The following is a 22248-nucleotide window of genomic DNA, read 5'->3' as shown; positions in this document are numbered from 1 at the left end:
CCGCTCTATATTAAGTATCTAGATCTAGATTTAGATCTAGGTACACGTTTGCTTTCACTAAAAGTAGATCTAGGTCAAACTTTTTCCCCGTGTCTCCAACAAATCACGTGCATTTTAAGTTATAATTAGATTCTAGATCTAGAATCTAAATATGGCTCCTCATGTCTCGGAAGACAATGAGTCGGGAGGACAGGTGAGTCACTGGCTTTGATTTCGTTTTGAGATGGGGCAGAATTTTGTGTGACTGATTAAGCCTTATATTCTGGAGTGGCAGAGTTTGACACAGTTCGTGCATGTATAGATCTATATATGTGTAGTGGAGTGGATATCTTATCAGGAAACACCGGCCACCCCGATATCCACGTGACCCTTCCCCCTAAATGGTACCTTGTGTCCGCGCATGACAAGGCAGACCAACATGGTCACTGTTGATTCGACCGGCATCTCCCGTATGTTACTGGACCTACGTCGTCTCCACTCCCTGTTTGTGTCTGGTTCTACACCATGTGTTTATGTATGGCTGCAGGTAATTACATAATACTTTTTTATGTTATATTGTAATTTTATTTAGTAGTCTACATAGAATATCGCTACCCCCGGATTTCGTCCATGTTGTTGGACTATCGTTATTTTTAGAAAACCAGCATGTAAATGTTTCCATTTGTTAGGGTTAGGGGTTAGTGTACCTTTAGACTTAAGTATACCATACGAATTAGATCCCATATAGAATGTTAACTCAATGAGTGCGGAGCGTCTATCCCATAGACGGTCTGTCCGCCCTAAACGCACGGAACGTCTATCCCATAATAGACGTTCTTACCCTACCTTTGTTTCGTTGCATTTTTAAATTAAAATTTTTAACTAACAACAGTGGAACTATTTTTACTTTATAAAAGAGTTCTTCATCCTTTGTTTACATAGAAATGAGAAGCTTTCGGCTTTATTTAGACATTTATTTATTACTTTTTTTACAATGTAAAAAAACGTCGCCATGACTACGCTTTTCCAAGACACACCCACAATGTTGACTACTGAAGAAACTTTATAATTATTCTAAAATTTATCACAAATAAATAGTAATAATGAAGAATTTGATCGAGATATATAGATTAGATCCAGGTAGGTCTAAATTTAGCGTATTTATATTTTTATATCTATATTATTAGTATTTAGATCTAGATACTAGATCTAAATCTATTATTGTCAGTAGGTCAGGTGTAGTCTGTAGATCGAGATTGACTAGATCTAAGCTTTTGTGATACTTTTATCTATAGACTTGGACTCTAGATCTAGTCAATCTAGATATATCTCTAGATCTAAGCCAATCTAAGCTTATGGTAAATAAAAAGAAAGGAAATGGTAGATCTACATCAAATAATCATCCACTGTGGCGTCTGTGGGCATTTTTCCCCATTTTCTTTTTTTTTTTTTTTAGTATTCTTTATCTGTAAAAATCTACAACATCATGGCTATGCTTGTCCAAGACACACCCACAATGTTTACTACTGAAGAAGCTTTATTGTTTTATTTATACTTCTATGAATTGTAATAATGAAGATCTTGATCAAGATTTAGCATAGGATGAAGCAGACTTGGACATTATTAGCATTTAGACTTAGATCTAGTATTGCCTTGCTTAGGCCTTAGCCTTAGACTATAGGGCTAGGTCCTGAAGTGAATGTAGATCAAGGTTGACTAGATCTATGCTTTTATCTTTACACCTTTGTAGATTCCTATAGAACTAAGCCTAAAATAAATGAAAACAACAGAAATGGCAGATCTAAATCCAATATTCATCCACCATGCTAGGCCTTTTCTTGGTATATTTTCTAGCAATTTTTTTTAGTATTGCTTTTTGGTAAAAATCATCACCATCACAATACTGGTTCAAGTTGCACTCCAAAAGGTTTACTACTAAATAAAAGTAAAGTATAAAACTATTCTAAATCCATAATTTATCACAAAGGAACAGTAATAATGATCTATTAGATGTCTATATCTTAGGTAAAATGAATTAGGATTTTTATTGTCCTTCATCTAGTTAGAGATTTAGGCTTTGATCTCTCGCTAGCCTATGTCTTGCACTGGTCTAGTATTAGAATAAAAGATGTTCTAGGCAAATAAAAAGAAGACAAATCTAGATCTATATCCCATTGATTCAAATGTACATAATATTTGAGTGCATTTGGTTGATAGATTTAGTACTGGTATCTATTGTTATTGGTAGTAATGAAAAGCGCAATAATTTTCACTTTTTTTCAGACTAAAAAAAACAGGTAAAAATAATAATATAATCAATGATTCATCATCTTTTATTGACTGTTTTATCAGATTTCTTTTTGAAAATGCTGTAAATAGTCTAAATATGCTGTTTCAACAGTAATACAAAGAACAAAATCTAAATTTAGGTCTCAAAAGTTCTAAAGTTGGCATCCATTTTTTTTTCTGAGTGTCATATTATTTAGATTATAATTTGTATCTTATATTTAAATAGAAAGATGTTTACATTTTCACATTCTCCATTCATTTACCTTTACTTTGATACCAAATATGTTACTATAGCATTATTGGTACTTAAACAATAAATTTTTGTTTTAGCCATGTTTGGAACATTTTCTTATTTTTTTTTAAAAAGTAGCATTTTTATGAAAAAAAAACACAGCAGTCAAAGAGTTAAATGTCCATCTTGTTAATCTAATTCTACAACCAGTGTGTAGATACTGGCTTTTATGAACCAGTTGTTCTATTTAATTGTTAATGTCTTTTATTTTTTGTAATGTTTCGGGTGTTCCATATCTCTCTTGTGTTTGTATAAGACGAGATGGTTGGTTTACACTATATGATTTTCTTTTCGTTTTTTGTTAAGATTTAGTATTTAGACTTTGATGTTGTGTCTACAACTTGGTCTAACCATTTACTGCTTATTAATTATTTTTAGTTAATGCTCATTATTGTTATTATGTTTTATGTTTGCCTTTGGCAGGTCTTAAATGTATAATAAACAGTTAGGAATCGTCCTACGAGTTCCTTTCATCATTAGAATTTAGTTGTCTTCTGTGCCAAACCCACCACATATGCATCTGTCCTACGTTAGCTTTCTTCTTCTTTCTCTCGACTGATGCGATGCAGCTTCGTTTCTTTTGCACTCGGCGAAGTTCAAGATAACACAATAATCAATAATAAACCAGGTCATTACCATGTTTTGGCATCTCAAATCTCAATTGATCTAAAATATAGCCTAAATATAGCCATAGCAGATCATGTTGTTTCTCGTTAAATTTGATAGTAGACCTACAATCATAGATCTATCATCATGACACATGCTGCCATGCATGATGTAGATATTTATCCTTGAATGGTTCGTGATGGGGCTAATAAATTACCGTGGTAGGTGGTGAAAAATGCTCTAGATGTCTACAGACATAATTTGATTAATTTTGATGTGCAATTAAAAATGCAGTTAAATTATTTCATGTCAATATGCATTACTTAGGGGGGTGTGGTGACTGAGTGGTTAAGCGCATGGCTTCCAAACCTGAGGTCCTGGGTTTGAATCTCTGTTAAAACTGGTATTTTGAGCTTCATGATTTTTAGGGTGCCCCTACTCTAATGGGCATCTGACTTTAGTTGGGGAAAGTAAAGGCGGTTTGTTGTTGTGCTGGCCACATGACACCCTGCTTGTTAACCATTGGCCAAAGAAACAGATGATCTTAACATCATCTACCCTATGCCTATGCCTATGGTCTGAAAGAGGAACTTTACTTTCTCTTTACTATGCATTACTTACACTTTGAAATTCTCATTTTCTCATATTTCAACTCAATAAATAGTTATTGGATTAAATATTCTGACAGTTGTCACAAAGGGTGGGGACATAGACATTTAATTCATACATCATACTGCTTGTGCGCAACAAAGGACACATAACTAACAATTACAAAGGAATGTAACTCAAATATAACAAGTATTAACAACATTGAGTCCCAATCGTGTTAAAGCATACATGATTTAAACAAATACTTTCATTCATTAATAATTATTTTGTTTGTGTTCAATTTTATGAATACTGTTAACTTTATAGTGTAAAATTAATCATCTTTCTGCTTAAAAAAATATTATTTACAAACATGATGATGACATCATTAACAGATGAAAATCTTTGTCCTCTGAGCACAACATTTAGTTTAGGAAAAATGAGCTCACAAATATATGTTACAGCTTTCTATTAAATCTAGTTCTTTAGAAACTACATTGGTTTCTCATCAAGTTTAATTGTCCCTGGGTTCAGCTTTTATATAAAAACACTAAATAACTCGGTCAAGATGAACAGTGGACTTTATTACACTTGATAGCGTATATCATATATTTCATTTTCTTTTGTTGTCTGGATGTTTAAGTTGCAACATGTGAAGTTTGTAAAAATAAATGAATTCTTATGTTTGTATACCATCAAAAAATTTGACATTGTGACTTTAAGCACCACTGAGATGGAGATATCAATTATTTAATTTGGAAACATTTACTTTTTTTTCCTTAGAAATTTTGTTTTTGATAAAAATGTTTTTTAATAAGTTCTAAGTTAATTATCTTGTTTTAACGGTAGAGGATTAAACTGTGAACCTTACCAACATTCATGAGTTTGGAAAATTCATTTAAAAAATAGAGAAAAAGATAAATGCAGCTCTTTTTTCTAATATTCTAATATTTCATTGTTTACACAACCATGAATAAGATGGATATCATTTGTATTTACTTTAACTAATAGTCACATTTCAGGGTTTTAAGACATGATCTTGAATATTGAAATGCCATTTCCTTTCATTAGACTTAATTCTTTTCTACAGATTGTTGAACCAGTCATTCATTGACAGTTGTTTATAGTAAACAAAGGAACAAAATGAAGACACAATGTCCAGATGCATGAATTGGAGATTTAGTAACAAAAGAAAAAGAACCTCATATGCTGAACATAAAACTTAATGGTTTTTATATGCTCTGTAAGTTCTTTATTTACAAAACCTCCATACAATAACGTTGCGTTAATCATTAAAAAAAAAACATCTCCATAACTCACTAACAAAACATCACTGTAATCTAGTAATAAAAGTTTGCTCTAGCCCAATGAGAAAATAGCATTTTTTTAAATATACATATGTTATAAACTTGACTTTTTTTTCTTAGCTAAATCACTTTTTAACTTGTCTTTCTGTCTGTGCCCCTAAAATTTTGCTATGAAAAAGTGCTACTAACCCATAGCCAATACGTTATGTCTGGTACTTTTCTATTCCTCTAATATTAAATCTGCCGCTGTTGGGAAACAGGTCATGTCCCACAGGACATGCGTGACGCAACTATAGTCACAATATACAAGAACAAAGGGGATCTGAGTGACTGCAACAACTATAGGGGTATCTTTCTCCTCAGTATAGTGGGCAAAATCTTTGCTAGAGTGGCACTATCCAGGCTGCAGGTGATAGCTTCTAGAGTCTACCCAGAGTCTCAGTGTGGATTCAGGAGCGGTAGATCCACTATAGACATGATATCTTCTCTACGACTACTGCAGGAGAAATTCAGAGAGAGAGACAGACCCCTTTACATTGTTTTTGTTGATTTGACTAAAGCTTTTGACATGGTCAGCAGAAGTGGCCTTTTCAAACTCCTGAGGAAAATAGGTTGCCCTCCCAAACTACTGAAGTTAATTGAGTGTTTTCACGAGGAAACTAAATGTACTGTCAAATTCAATGGAGCCCAATCAGCACCTTTTGAGGTTTGCAGTGGTGTCAAGCAGGGATGTGTGCTCGCACCTACTCTGTTTGGCATATTCTTCTCCTGTCTACTGCATTATGCGTACAGCGACATAAACGAAGGTGTGTTTCTCCATACAAGATCCTCTGGAAAACTAATGTAACAAGGCTGCGGGCAAAAACCAAGCTACTCGTCAGGGAACTCCTGTTGATGCAGGATGATGCAGCTATTGTGGCTGATTCTGATATTCAGCTACAGTCCATGATTGACAAACTATCTGCTGCTTGCCAGAAGTTCGGCTTAAACATCAGTCAAAGCAAGACTAAGATACTTGTCCAAAACACAAACACTGCACCTCAAGTAAGCATTAATGGCCAACCACTAGAAATTGTTGATCACTTTTGTTACCTTGGCTCCATCATATCCAACAACACTCTACTGGATAAAGACATAAACAACAGGATAGCCAAGGCAATGGCCACCATGTCACGGTTGCAGAAAAGAGTCTGGGACAACATATTGCTGACTAGCAGTACTAAAGCCCTAGTCTACCAGACCTGTGTGTTGAGCACCTTGCTGTACGGAAGTGAAACATGGTCAACCTACTCATGGCAGGAAAAAAAGCTGAATGTCTTCCACCTCCGATGCCTAAGGCGGATCTTTAAAATAAGGTGGCAAGATAAGATAACCAATGAGGAAGTGCTACATAGAGCAGGATGCCAGGACATCTGCTCTGTTATCAGCAGCAGAGGCCTTGGCTGGCTTGGCCACGTTCGTAGAATGCCAGTAGGTGGACTTCCACAGGACATCCTGTATGGTGATCTAATAGAAGGCAAGAGAGCCGCTGGTCGCCCACTTTTACGTTATACGGATGTATGCAAACGTGACATGAAGCTCTTCAAAATCGACACTGGCAACTGGGAAGAGGTGGCACTGGACAGATCCACATGGAGAGAGAGCATAAAGGAAGGGTCACAAATTGCAGATGTCATACACAACAGAAGCAGAAAGAAGGGTGAAAATGCAATGGCGCCTGGTGATTATATATGCCCAACCTGCGATCGCAGCTGTGTATCAAGGATTGGCCTCTTTAGTCACACAAGAAGTTGCAAAGGGAAAAGATCGTCTCTCGAGACGTAAAATGCCACAGACAATATTAAATTTAGTAGTTATCAATATCACTAATACAGTCAATTTAGGTTAATTGGACTACATTGGGACATGATTGATTCAGTCAACAACCAGATCAAGAGTCCAGAGCACAAACATCAAAGTGGAAAGGAAAAACTAATAAAACATCAAAAGTTGTGTATACAAGAAAGCTACTGTAATAAAGAAATCAAAATGAACACTTGCTGGTATTAGCAAAGCTCAAGACAATTAAAAAATGCCCATGATATATTATAGTTCAAGCAGAATAAAAAATGATTTTCAATTAAAAAAAAACAACATTTGGGCATTCCTTCATTATTATTACATCCTACCCCAAATCTCCTTTAGGATGGCAGGGTATGAAACTCTGGACAATCATGGTAACATTTCACCCATCATTTTTTAACTCTTTTTTTTAATTTATTTTGTAATTCAGTATTTGATGATTTAATATATTTTATCTCAAAAATGTATCATGTATTGATTACAAATGTTCCTAATTTGAATCTTATTCTATCACCAGCAAAACATCAAATCTTGCGAAACCAGAGTCCTATCAATGGTCTTTTTCCTTCTATTGGATCTGACAAGAATACAAATAGAATAGCTCATGTTCAGGATTCTATTTACTGTGCAGTTGCTGTTTGGTCACTGGCTCAAGTTTATAAGTATTTCAGCTTTATCATTTCATGTTTGGTATTTTTAGCTGCTGCCTTTTTTTTTTCAAAGTCTGCCACTTTTATATTGATAAAAACTCACCCAGCACTAGTAGGGATAGAGATTTCTAAATTGAAAACCTCAGGTGGCATTGACTACATTTGTTAGCATTTCATAAGGAAAGATTTATGTGTCAAAAAAATTAATAGGTATTGAAGCATTTGGGATACATGTGGTATAGGGTTAAAACAGTTTATAATTATGTTTCTTTTTTTTTTCCAATATCAGGGTTGTATATTTCTTTTTTGACTTGAAGTGTGTATAATTCCCAATTCTAAACTGGTTTTAGTTAGTTATTATCCTCTGGTATCTACTTTTGGTCAAAGTGTCTTCCAAGTAAAGATACTGCAATGGTTACAAATAAATTGGTTCTCAAACACCAAACAAAAATCTACCCAGAAATAAGTTTCTTTATTAAACTATGAAACATAATTTCATTTCAGTCAGATTTTCATCAGAATAGATAGCAATCCTTTGTTAGTCAATGTCTCACTGTAAGTCAGATGCCAGGAGTGTTTAGTTGTTTATGATAATAAATATTTTAGCTAACAAAATAACTTGGAAAAAATTAAACCTTAAGATTGTGTTACAAAGATTTATTTTAAAGGTTAGGGTCCATTTTTTGGTCATAATTTATATTTAATTGGTGCATGTTGACTTGAAAATTAGTACAGTTTTGATGACTAATTGAAAATTAGTATCTTTGTATGCACATAATTAATTACTTGATTATTTCTATCCAGAAAGATTGATGATGACCAGGGCAGTATCATTAGTTGGGCCAAGCTGATGATAGGTATGTTGCAATGTTGGATATTCAAGTTGGCCTCCTTCAGTCTTAGAGCGACTATGGTTCATCTCAAACACTTTTCCATGTGCAATGTTGGATATGACAGGCAGATAAAGTGAGTAGTTTGTTTACAACCAAGCATAGAATATCATTGCATATCAATATTAAAATCATATTGTTTTGGTCAGTGCATAAAATAACTAGGTTTGGATTACTCCTGGGTCCCAGGGTCTGCACGTAAATTACTTAACAATATGCTTTCTTAGTTTGGAAATCCAAGACATGTGCAGCTCTAAAAAAATATTTATTGGTGGTATAAAATTTCTCTACAAATCAATAGTTGGCTCTTGGGGGAGTTACCACCTTCTACCAAGCGCGTCCCCAGGTTGCGGATAGGGGAAAGACCCTTAGATATAAGTGTTAGCTGTGAATAGCAAATAAACAGCCATGGACCAACTGGTTTGCAGTCATGGAGGATGAGATGAAGTATTCCAGTGGTTAGAATATTTACTAAAAACATCTCAGAAATCCAGGGAAATGATTGCAAAAAGCGAGTATAGGGTGCTCTAACTCTAAACCCGGGTAGATGAAACTTGTTAGCTAGGGATAGCAGTTCATCTAGGAGAGAAAACTCCGAAAATAAACACCTGCTGCCTTGCAGATGATCTTGGATGATCAAAGGCTATGGGAGCACACCCAGAAAGAAAAGCAGGCTGAAGTCGGAGTCAATGGGCCTCCTGGCGCATAACACATTAACACTAACCTCATCTATGTTGGAGTTCAGTAACCATTCTAATAGATGTGGTGTCCTGCCTGTGGAATCCCGCCGCGCAGGTAGGGGGCCCGGCTCTCCGCCTCGAAGGAGCCCACACAAGCGAGCTGGTGGTTCTTCTGTCTCTGCCTGTGGAGCCAGGAGCAGGGACAAGAAAGTAAAAACTACTGGCCAACACTCCAAGACCAAAAGTCTAAAAATCTTACAATGGAACGCAGAGGGCATCCAAAAGAAAAAAGAAGCTCTAAAAATATTTCTGCATGAGAAAGAAATTGATGTAGCTTGCATCCAAGAAACTCATTTGAACAGTAATCTTCGTTTCTCCATTAGAGGCTACACCTGCATCAGACAAGATAGAGAAATCAGACCCAAAGGAGGAATCCTAACCCTCATTAAAAATGACATCTTTACCACAGACATAACTATGCCCAACTCCTCAGAATCAGAAATAATGGGAACTAAGCTAATTCTCCCAGATGGAAATATTAATCTATTTAACTGCTACTTCCCACCAGACAAGGAAATAGAGATTGACCACATACAAATACGTGACCAAGAAGACTGTCTAATCTTAGGAGATATGAATAGTCACTCTCAGAGCTGGGGATACCCAGACCTAAATGCCAGGGGAGAAGAAATTGAAGAATGGCAAGCAGAGAACAGACTTATCTTGCTTAATAAACCTGAGGATAAACCAACCTTTTTCTCAAGAGCCTGGCTAACATCAACCACTCCAGATCTAGCCTTTGCAACTGACAACTTATCCAAAAAGTGCACAAGAGAAGTTGCAGACCAGCTAGCCACCATTGACCACAGACCCATATTGATCAGTATCGATACCTCCTTCAAAATATCAGAAAACTCCACCATCCCCAGATGGAACTACAAAAAAGCCAACTGGCACCTATTCTCAAAGCTCACAGACCTATACACAACTTCAATAAACTGCAAATCAAATCAGGTTAATAAGTCATTCTCAGCTTTCTCCAAAGCAATCCTCCTAGCAGCTAAGGAATCAATTCCCAGAGGTGCAAGAAAAGATTATATCCCCAACTGGTCTGATCACCTTCAACAACTCCACAATGACACTATTGAAGCCAGAAACACAGTAGAAAATAACCCTTGTATAGAAAATAACATAAATCTAAAAGCAGCTAACGCAGTTTTCAGGAAAAATTACCTTTCTGCCATGAGGAAAAGTTGGTATGAAAAAACAGAACAACTAAACGTAGATAGAGACGGACACAAACTCTGGCGTATAGCCAAATGTCTCAACCAGGAAGAAAACAGAACAACTCCTATAGTAATAGAAAAGGACAACAAACCCCTGAAAGGCCAAGAAGCAGCAAATGAATTCATTAAGTTTTTCCAAAGCGTAGGACAAATACAAATTAATGAAAGTAGAAATAAAGATGTAAACTCAGAAATACAAGATAAAATTAAAGAAAACAATCCAGCTTACTCCTTGGGAATGACCACTAATCTTAAAATGAAGGAACTAGATGAATCCCTAAAAGTCCTCAAACCAAAACAAGCCCTGGGCCCAGACAAAATATCTAATGACATGCTTCTTCACTTGGGTCCTCAAGCCAAAAGAAAACTGCTACAAATATTCAATGCTAGCTGGAAATCTGGCAGAATTCCAAAGATCTGGAAAAAAGCCATTATGATCCCTATACTAAAGCATGGCAAACCAAGAAATAAACTGGATAGCTACCGTCCCATCAGCCTCACTAGCTGTACTTGCAAACTGATGGAAAGAGTGATAAATAGAAGGCTGACATGGATCCTTGAGTCAAATAACCTACTCACTGAAGCCCAGGCTGGCTTTAGAAAAGGCAGATCAACAGAAGATCAAATTGCCTTCATCACACAAGAAATAGAAGACGGCTTTCAAGAAAAGAAACCAACAACAATTGTGTGGGTTGACTTAGAAAAAGCATTTGACAAAGTCTGGGAACAAGGTCTCTTGCTCAAGCTAATCCAGCATCACATATCCCAAAGAATGTACAACTGGATAAAGGAATACCTAAATAATAGAAAAGCCTTAGTTTGCATGCAAGGACAAAGAAGCCACACAGTGGGTATAAAAAATGGCGTCCCCCAAGGAGGAGTCCTATCCCCAACACTGTTCCTAATATTCATAAACGATCTAAATCAAAACCTACCAAGAAAAGTTAAAAGCAGCATGTATGCAGATGACCTTTCCTTAATTAGCACAGAAGAATATGTAGGAACATCGAAATTTCGATTACAGGATGCTCTCGATATACTCAATAATTGGTCCAAAGACTGGGGCATGTCCATTAACACAAAAAAGACAACATATACCATATTCTCACTGTCAACAAAACAACAAACAATAATATTAACATTAGATAAGGAAGCTTTAGAAAAAAATGACAGCCCTACATATCTTGGAGTCACCTATGACCCGAGACTAACCTGGAAAAACCAAATAGATAAAACACAGAGTAAAGGCATTCAGAGACTATCCCTCTTGAAAAAATTAGCTGGCACAGATTGGGGAGCTAATCACAACATCCTGAAAAAGACCTATACCAGTTATGTAAGACCTGTACTAGAATATGGTGCCTCAGCATGGGGCTCAGCAGCCCAAACCAACCTAAGAAAAATAGACAAGGTTCAAAATATTGGTTTAAGGATTATGACAGGAGCAATCAAAACAACACCCATAAGAGCTATGGAGGAAACCGCTGCCCTGATCTCTCTGGATGAAAGAAGAGATAAAAATCCTTTCCCAATTCACTAAATTGGAAACCTTGGAAAGGCACCCACTCAGAACAAAAATCCACAAAACTGACACAAAAAACCGTCTCAAAAGGACCAATTTCTTACAGGAATCTCTAAACCTAAAAAAGAAACACCAACTTGAAAAAATAACTCTGGAATCCTCGATACACTGTAACGAATCTCTACCCTGGGACGAAAGCCCTCTTCCTACTATAAGGGAGCATATTGAAAATATAAAAAGAAAATCTGATTACAGACCAACAGAGCTCAAGGAAATAGTGAACTGTTTTCTACATACCAATTACCCTAGCAATCAGTGGATCAGAGTTTACACGGATGGCTCATCCCATAAAGCCACCACAAATGGAGGAGCTGGAATACTTATCAAATGGCCAGATGGAGGAAAACTAGAAAAATCCATTGCAACTGGAGAGCTCTCACAGAGCAGAAAGGGAAGCACTAGCACTAGCTGCTACCATGCTAGCAAATCATCCAAGTTCCCCTCACAGTCATATTGTCTTGCTAACCGATGCAAAAACAACCCTCCAAAGCTTGCAAAACTCCTCTTATTCCTCTTATATTAAAAACCTCAGAACAGCACTTACAAAGCTCAACAACAACAGCAAAAAAACTGTTATTCAATGGATACCAGCCCATATACAACTAGAAGGAAATGAGAAGGCTGACACACTCGCCAAGAGTGGGAGAACTAACTCTCAAATAAACTCTGCACTCTATCCAGAAGAAATGAAGAAATTAATTGTAAACAAAATAAATGAGAAATGGACGATCTCTCATCCAAATCACAAGAAAGATGACGCTTACTATAAGCTATCCCGACAAGACCAACGTCTAATCTTTCGACTCAGGACCGGACACAACAGAATGCGACAACACATGCACCAGAAGCTCAAAATTGGAACCAGTGAAATCTGCCCATATGGATTATCACCAGAGAATGCCAACCACGTCCTCCAAAACTACTCTCTTTACCAAGAGGCCCGTATAAGACATTGGCCCCAAATCACCCCAATAGAAAGAAAACTATATGGAGAGCTCCCTGATTTGGAAACCACTGCGCAGTTCATCTCATGTATTGGTCTAGTCATATGAACACTCCAACATAACAATGAGAACGATGAAGAAGAAGAAGAAATAGTTGGCTGCATTATTAAGTTATCTTTCATTAGATATTTCTCAATCAAATAGCATTATTAATTTATGTGTCTTTAAATAAAAAGCACATTCATCATTGTTCTCAATTAAATGTCAAGTAAAACGTTTCTCCATGGTAACAAAAAGCATATAATGTTTTCTAGTAGACTTCAAATTTAAAATGTTTCCAGTTGACATGAAATAGAAAATCGTACAAACATAACCTTAACTATTTGACAATAATGAAGATAATAAATTGAATGAATAATTTTGTCTGAATATTTTAGTGTGTTAAGTAAATATCAAATTTAAACTAGATTTGAGTACAATTGTTTTTTCTTTTTCAAAGGTAGAAAAGTTCAAATCCAATTAAGTCCAGCATATGCCCTGCACTCTACATTGGATCTTGTCACTGGTTACCCAGCATACAGAGGCAAAGAATATGAACATTTGCAAGTAAGTTGTTTCTTGGTCATCAGGAATCTGTAGCCAAAGACACAGCCATGTAACCTAATGTAAAAAGCAAAAGTTACATGGATAGTGCATGAGTGCTTGGACATTGATTCTAATCTAAAAATGAATAATCCTAAAACGAGTCAGTAAATTAGTTATGTTACAAGCAGATGAGACTCTTAATCTTGATTAACAAACAATAATATGTCAATTAAATTACTCCATTTTTCAGTTTCTTCTCTTCCTATTTCAACACAAATTTGCACCTTTCCACATTCATACTATGCTGCACACATAACAAATTACCTTACAAGTGAACAATTCAGCAATATACAGAGCATATAAGATAAATGCCTGATGGAGGATGTCTTACATCCCTGAGTAGATAATAGATCATGTGCCACCAAGCAGACATAAGACCTGTTTGATCAAAATGGATTTTTTTTTGTATGCCATTTGTCAGGAGTTTTAAAAAAACACCACCACAATGTTTTTCCAATTTAATAAGAACAAAAATAGAAATGCTATTTAACCTATATTTCAGATAATAAATGAACACCTTTGATTTGGATTCCTCAACTGAAGGAAACATACCAATACTAGAACAGTCTTAAAAAAACAGCAGTGAGGCCAACTAGGTCAGTGAAACACTAGGTTTAGAGACTTCAGGATCAAAAGACATTTAGCATTGCAACAAAAGTACATAAACTAAACAGTAGATTAACAATTAAAAAACAAAACTTGATAGAATGCTCAGAGAGACAAATAAATGATTTCTAGTTCTTTAAATTCTCAATTAATCTTTTTCAATCAGGAAATGAGTCTGCCAAAGTTAGCCAATTTCATAGTACAACTGTACACCTGCTTTGGACTGATGGCTCTGGGTTTAAAATCTGTCTGCCACAATCCTCTCCCATCCTCCATGAGGTTTGGGATGAGAGGAAATAGTCTTCAATTTTCTTAAGTCATTAAGTGACTAATTAACATGAGCAATTCAATATCATTTTTAAAAAGTCTTCTGGTGTGTTTGACTGATGCAAACATTATTTATATACTTTAAGTGTCATCAACATGATCAGTGCTTCCCTCTAACAATCCCTATTTATAACATTTTTGAAGTAAGGTCTGTATAGTATAAGATAAGAAGATAAGATAAAAAAAAAAAAAAGAAAAGCTTATAGCTTTAAATGTTAAAATTATCAACCAAAATCTTAAATCTCCAAAAAAAAAAAAATAGGTTTAGTGTTTACAGTGTAAGAATAATACAAAACAAATCTTTAGCTTGAGATTAATTTGTGAAAGATTGTCCCATACTAAAGAACTGTGAAATGAAATTAACATTGCTCTTCTATAATATTAGTGCAACTCTGAAAGACACTTCAGAGAGTCTAGTTGACTAGATTAAAACTGTTGCGAGAGACAACATGACCTTTCTTTTCACCTGGGAAAGATCATGACAGATGGAAAACCTTCTTTTCATAGTTATTTCAAGTTGACAAAAGGTGGGAATCTACTGGAATGGTTGAACAATAACAATATCAGGCTAACCCCCACTTTATACTTATGCTGTCATTTGTCAAATCATTGTTTTATGGATGTGGAGCCTTGACACTTTCTGCTGATTCACAAATATGGATGTGAGTCTGAAGATTATTTCTTTGTTTACATATCTAAATATTTCCTACACTATGCATTACACAGATTTAGAAAATAAATATAATTAGCTTTAGGTACTAAGGATCACTAAGAACAGCAGAAGACTGATACAAATAGTTCCTGGTTATTTCATTCACAGTCACTTCATCCCAGTCAATTCATCTTTGGTCACTTCATCCCCTGGTTATTTCATCTCCTTTTCATTTCATCCCCTGGTTATTTCATCTGCTAGTCATTTCATTCTCTTATCTATCAAATAATAATTGTAAAAAGTTTGAAATTAACAGTATTTAATTTTATTTCATTTACAAGACAAAAAGTGTGACACATTAAATAAGAACAGAATATAATGTCATTAAAAATATTTAAAAAATTTAACATTTATAGATATAGAGCTAATGTAAAGATTGTTTTGCGTGTTAATTGAAATCATTTATAGATATAGAGCTAACGTTTATAGAGCTAAATTGTTTTTGCATGTTAATTGAAATAAAAGATAGGCTATTGATAGTTGGTACAGAAGACAATCCATTGATTCATATTGCTGCACATCATTCTTAATTTCTTAGCCAGTGTTACGTATTTCTTGCAGTCAGCATTTATTAGAAATTAGAAAAAATAAAATGTTATATCTGGGTTTGAAATTGCATGCTCATATTCAAGAAAGAATGATTGACAGTTAAAGATATAATAAAAAAGCTGGCCATCAGGAGAAAAGTTATCAGCAGCATGATCATAAGTATTTTAATAATTTTCATCTCTCAAATGATATCCATCACTTTCACCACACATTTACCTTTTTTGATAAGTAATAAGCCTAGAGTGGCAAGGTCATAATTATTCTAATTGTACTTGTATTTCTCAAGAGATTTCCCCTACTTCCACCACACCTTGGCATTTGTTCATAACATTAACACAAAATGTGCAGGATAATATTGGCATCCCTATAGCAAACAGAAACAATAGAACTAAATACAAAGCCTGCATTTCAATATATCTACTTATTTACATATATTATTTCACTTCTCAAAAATTATGAAGAGTGGAAGGAACACTATAATAACTGTCAAAATATCAAAAAGTGTTCTAAATAAACATATTTATATATTAGATAAACAAGGGCTTAAAGGCGAAGCCTTAACAGCACAGTTACACAACTAGAAAAAAAAAATTTAATGGGGACGAAGTGACCAAGGATGAATTGATTGGGGATGATGTGACCAGGAATGAAATGATCAGTCACCAGTTCAAATGTCTTGAAGTTGTGAAAAAGTTATAATTTATTTAAAGCATCGAGAGACATGAGAAAAAGTTTTAAAGGATTTCGCTTGAAAATTTTATTTCTTGTTTACCTGAAACTGTTTCTTAATATTTTTAGATGTTATTTCATTTAGCACACTTTAGATGTAACAAATATACTTACCTAGCATAGCTCAAGATATACAACATTTTATAGGAACTTGAACTTGCTGAACCTTTGTGTGTCTTACAAGAATAAAAAAATAATATTTCTATTGTATTACAGAGTTGCACTATATCTCCTGGATTACCAGTAAATAGAAATACTGTTTCAGCAAGTAATATTTTCATTTCTAATTATAGTAAAAAAAAAAAGTAAAGTTCACCTTTCAGACCTTGCAGTCTATAGGGCAGATGATGAAATCTTTTTCTGTGGCCCACAGTTAACAAGGGTGTCATGAGGCCAGCACAATGACCAACCGCCTTTACTTTTCCCTAACTAATGTCAGGTACCCATTAGAGCTGGATGGACTCAAAGGCCCCCAAAGATCCTGAAATAAAAATTGCAGCCTTTACCAGGATTTGAACCCGGGACACCCAGCTCAGAAGCCAGGGGCTTACTGCTCATCCATTGCACCTCCATTTCTAATTATAAAACCATAAGTATGTCAAAGAATGAGGGGAAAAAGAACTATAACCTTTTTTTTTCTCCCACAATAACAATGACCTTTTCAGTCACCTGCAACTAGGGATCATCTCATGAAAATTGGAGGATGACCTGGACATTAGCTATGGTCAGAACAATGTTGCTCAAAAAAAAGTTGTTGTTTTTTCCTTGGGAACACAGGTGCTGATACTGCTTGGTATCAATGACTTCACAGGTTCTGCCAGGATGTAGCATGTGTGATGCAAGCTGCCCAAAGGTCACAAGTTCCTGATTTTTTCCTAAGGTTTGACTACCAAAGCTATTCCCATGTTGGGCATAGCCGCAAGGCAGCAAAGTTTGGATTCAGTTTTTTCCTTCTAGATGAATGGCAAGCTAAGGCTAATGAGCCTTTCCTACCTGAAGATTACCTGGCTTAGTTGCCAGTTGTTCAACTTTGCCCCTTCTCTGCCAGACACAATATCTCCTACATCATGGCACTTTCATTATTACCTGTACTTGTTGCTTGTACTCATATTGTTATTTAAATAACCAATAACAAAATCTTTCTTTTTATTGTTATTCTTGGTATTTATTGAAAAGGATTTTTTTTTAGTTCTCCCAATTAACAATGGTACAGTATCATGAAAGGCAACATTGATTTAAAAAAAGATGTGTTGTGCCACTCTTATCATATTTATAAGTTGAATTTGTATTTGATGATTGCAGAAATGATGCTTAAAAGCATGAATGAATTCTTTCTACTTTTATTTCAGGGGATTCATTCAACAGATGAAGTCAACTTCATACAGAATCTAGTTTTTTATGTGGAGAGAGCTTATAGAACACCTGACTATGAGCTTATAGAACACCTGACTCTGGGATGTGGGAAAGAGGAAATATAACAATGGAAGCATAGAGATTCATGCCAGGTAAATATAACACTAGAAGCATAGAGATTCATGCCAGGTAAATATAACAATGGAAGCATAGAGATTCATGCCAGGTAAATATAACAATGGAAGCATAGATATTCATGCCAGGCAAATATAACAATAAAAGCACAGAGATTCATGCCAGGTAAATATAATAATGGGGACAGAGAACCTGATAATTAAACAAATGGAGATGCATGCTGGTAACTTAAACAATGGAAGAATAGAGATGCATGCTTACTAGATATAACAATGGTAAAAAAAACATAACAATGGAAACAGATATCCCCCAAAAAATAAATATAATACTGGATATCTATTTTTTATTCATTGACATCTAATTTAATGAAATAGAACACATAATCTTATCTTATCTTATAAGCAAGAAATGCAAGATGTTTTAAGAAATATATTATTGTATTTGTCATCATTTCAGTTGGCATTGCTAGAGCAGCATTAAGGCAGTCAATGAATGTAACTTATTTGGTGAGCATGGAGCCACCTGGTCTGGGATTTTTGTTAATATTGATGCCCACCACAGGAACAGAACAATATTTGAAACTATCTGACCATGGGAATCAAACTCTGAGGTAAGCAAAGAACAAAGCCTCTTTGTAAAAAAAAATGCCCATGGAAAGATAACAAAAGTAAAAAAAAAGTATGTGGGCAGACTCTTGGCAAAGTGCAAAACAATGAGTCCTAATAACCTAACTAACTTAGAAGGTTCTTTTGGGGACTTGATGGTCAAAGCTATTAGCATAGTACATGGGCTCTGGTGCTGTGGCCAGTTTGGAGATCTGTTTGTATCCTCTTCAGAGCTTATCTATATTTAACCATATTTTATTCACCTCTTTATAACCATTTTACCATTGTAATATGAGGCCAAAGAAAAAAGAATGTATGTACTAGGTACTAGGCAGCCTAGCAGAGAAACTTCATTTTTGTAGATCACTCAGTCTACAACTGCTATTAGTCTTACATCTCCTATTCTCAACCACAGCAACTCTTTCTATTTTCAGTTTGTATTCATGTTTGAGTAATAGGAACTGAGATTAATTTTGAATATCCCATTATTAGGTCTCTGCACAGTCCACTACATGGTTTTCATTTTGCATGATTAACCTGGCTAATTCAGACAAACTGTTCAATGCTCTAATGACACCGGGGAAGGAATACTTGGACAAATTTGTCCTAGCATATGGAAAAAGAAATGTGCCTTTATCTTTGTGTCTTTCTTAGTATATTAGGTGTGTTTTGTATTTGCAAATTATTGTTCAGTGTTTAATGTTTTACTACTTTACTTTTTAGTCTTTAGTTCAGAAGCATCTCTAAATTTAGTGACCAATGGTGTTACTCAAACGTGAATAATTGTTTGTTATAAATCTCATAGCTCTATTTTGCATCATGTATTTTAATTTTATGTTTAAGTTAGGTTGTTTTCATTTATTTGGGGAGGGGGGGTAATTACTTATACCAATTATTAAATCATACCATTTGCTGAGCCATCAAAAAAATTGTTACTTGCTTTGAAAATAAGAAATATGCAGTACATATGCATTGCAAATAAATGAATCTACAGATGTAGCAGGACTAGTTGAAAATAAAGCACTTTTATGGCATAATGTGAGATATTGGTCTATAACTTTTTGGGTCTCCAGGTGGTTTATTTTTCTTTAAAATGGGTATTATGTTTGCGGTTCTCCATTCCTGTGGTATGTCTCCAGTTTTCCATGTATGGTTGATAAAGTTAAGTATACAGTTTTGGGCCTGTGGTCCTAGTCCCTGAATCATTTCATTTGTTATTTTATCGGGTCCAGGGGATTTTCTTGAATGCCTTGAGGCTTTTTAGGGCAGTATTGAGCTCATGTAGAGTGAAGGGAGTGTCAAAGATCTGACAGTTGACTGTTGGAGCTTTTTCTTCTTTCTTTAAGATATTACTGAAGGCCTGGTCCAGTTGTTTTCTTGGCTTTGACTTGTTAATGTTGGCAAAATATTTGTTGAATGTTTCAGCCTTTTTAAGGTTTTCTGTTATTATGTCGTCATTGCCTTTTATAGGTTGGGGGTTTGTTATTTGTTTCTTTCCTGCTAGCCGGTGCAGAAGGGTCCAGGCCTTTCGACCATCCTTGTTTAGATCTAGTTGTTCGCATGTTGTGGTCCACTTTTTCTTTTTTTCTGTTTTAATTTTGTATCTTATAAGCCCTGTCAATTTGTTGTACGTTGTCTTGTTCTCTCTAGTAGGTTTTTTTTCTATAGTCTTCCTGGCCATGTTTCTTTCTTTTACTAATTTATCTAATTCAGGTGTCCAAAAAGGTTTGTATTTCTTAACTTGGCCTCGAGGGATGTATTTTTTTGCTGCTTGTAAGATGTTGGAGACTATATGCTTGATAGTCTTGTGTCTGTTTCTTGTGAAAAAGCTTTTTTATAGTTCCATCTAGTTGTTTTGTTGGATTGGTATCTACCTGGCGTTCCAATATTGAGGAGTATAGGCCTGTGGTCACTACCTATGTCTTCAAGTTAGGGGTGCACTGGATAGTCCCTCCGGCTTCTGCCGAATATCCGGCATTTTTTACTATCTGGTGCCATTCGGCTCACTATTCGGATATTCGGATATCACTACCGGATAGTAAAAAATACACCTATTTAATATGCATAAAGTGGACCTCGTTCCATTACTGTCTGTTATAGAATGTATTAATGCTTATATGAAAACAAAATAATGTGCTTAAAAATAGAGCCATTATGCATATGCACCAAATATCGTTTGTTATAAAGACAAGGCATGTTAATAACTTAATATAAATAGAGATGAAACTTTACATCATAAATGCGCTTTACATACAGAGCAGCAATGGCTGGCACTTTTTTCAATTTGTCTTGACCTTTGAGTAAGTTAGCTAACATGTTAAAATGCTACATTCCTTGACTACGTCATGCTGACCAGACGTCTGTCTAGCTCTGCGGGTATATCTCCAGAGGTAGAGATGAACAACTCCCACCCCTTTAGTCCATCACATTGAGTTTTTTTTTATAGGCAGGTGACCACAAGTTAAATACGATGGACGTAGGTTTAATGTCAGCGTATTGACACTCTCTAGTGGTCACACCTTTCAAGGGAACTGAGTTTGTTTACTTAATAGTTAATCTTTATTGGGGGGGGGGGGGGGGGGGCTGGACTACAAGAGCCACACCTCTAAGGTAACCAGGTATATTTCTAGATGAACATCTCCCTCCCCCTTTTATTTGTTTAGCCCATCACATTGAGTTCATTGATTGACAGGTGAACCCAAGTCAGATACGATGGACGTAAGCACTCTCTAGAGGTCACACGAGGGAACTAGGTTTGATATTGGGTGGTGGACTAGACTTTACATTATAAATTCGTATTACATACGTAGCAGCGATGTCTGGCACACTTTAAAAGCTTGTCTTGACCTTTGAGTGGTCTAGTAACTATGTAATATTTCTTAACTATGTCAAGCTGATTGTCTAGATGTGCGAGTATATCTCCAGAGGTAGAGATGAGCAACCCCCACCTCCTTTTGTTTGTTTAGTCCATAACATTGAGTTCACAGATAGGCAGCTGACCACATTAAGCCAGATGTCAACGTGTTGACACTTTCCAGAGGTCACATCTTATGAGGGAACTGAGTTTGTTTACTTGGAGAAGAATTTTTATTAGGGGCGGGAATACAAGCCAAATCTCTATAAGGTTAACCTGGTATGAGTTTGTTTATTATGAGATAGGTTGTCAATCAAGGGTCTGGAACACAAGCCACACCATTTATACTATTGGCCGGGACAATAAGTTTGTTTACTTTAAGTCTCAATTAGGAGGCTGGACTACAAGCCAAACAGACACTGACCAGGTTTATCTTTAAAGGGAAGGCTAAAGAGACTCATTACCCCCAACTTCTTATTTGTTTAATCCATGACAATGTATTGATAGACATTGACCATTCTTAAGCCAGAATGGATTAACGCAGATTGTTGAGAAATATTGACACTGTCTAGAGGTCACTAGATGATGAGACTAAGTTTGTTCACTTGGAGAGAAATGTCATTTAGGGTGCTGAAAACATGTTCGTTGCACAATAAAATAAAACAAATATGTGCATGTTTGCGTGTATGTATTTTTTCCCCTTGTATTAAAACTTTTAGAAAGAAAACTAATATCATTGTTTTAATCTATTGACTTAATATATTAAGGAAAACCTTACAGTAACATTTAACATCACAG

At 35.4% G+C, this 22248-nt stretch overlaps 1 protein-coding gene across 16 annotated transcripts in view; it reads left to right on the top strand.

Annotated features, from left to right (window-relative positions):
* Window positions 1-26: 26 nt before the first annotated feature.
* LOC129922794 (probable phosphorylase b kinase regulatory subunit beta) overlaps window positions 27-22248 on the top strand; it is a 35844-nt gene continuing 13622 nt past the window's right edge. For 5 of the 16 annotated variants that reach the window (XR_008774663.1, XR_008774661.1, XR_008774669.1 and 2 more), the window contains exons 1-8: window positions 201-526; window positions 4845-4997; window positions 7421-7565; window positions 8358-8519; window positions 13435-13541; window positions 14083-14176; window positions 17853-18008; window positions 18448-18601. Coding sequence is in view for 1 of the 16 variants with exons in the window: in XM_056010116.1 (XP_055866091.1) it covers window positions 4961-4997; window positions 7421-7565; window positions 8058-8108; window positions 8358-8519; window positions 13435-13438 (399 nt within the window). In the remaining 15 variants the exon portion in view is untranslated. The other 11 variants (XR_008774667.1, XR_008774664.1, XR_008774672.1 and 8 more) reach the window with 11 other exon arrangements.

Source organism: Biomphalaria glabrata, chromosome 14 (assembly GCF_947242115.1).
Source record: "Biomphalaria glabrata chromosome 14, xgBioGlab47.1, whole genome shotgun sequence".
Classification (NCBI taxonomy): domain Eukaryota; kingdom Metazoa; phylum Mollusca; class Gastropoda; family Planorbidae; genus Biomphalaria; species Biomphalaria glabrata.
This window is presented reverse-complemented; position numbering and strand designations above follow the sequence as displayed.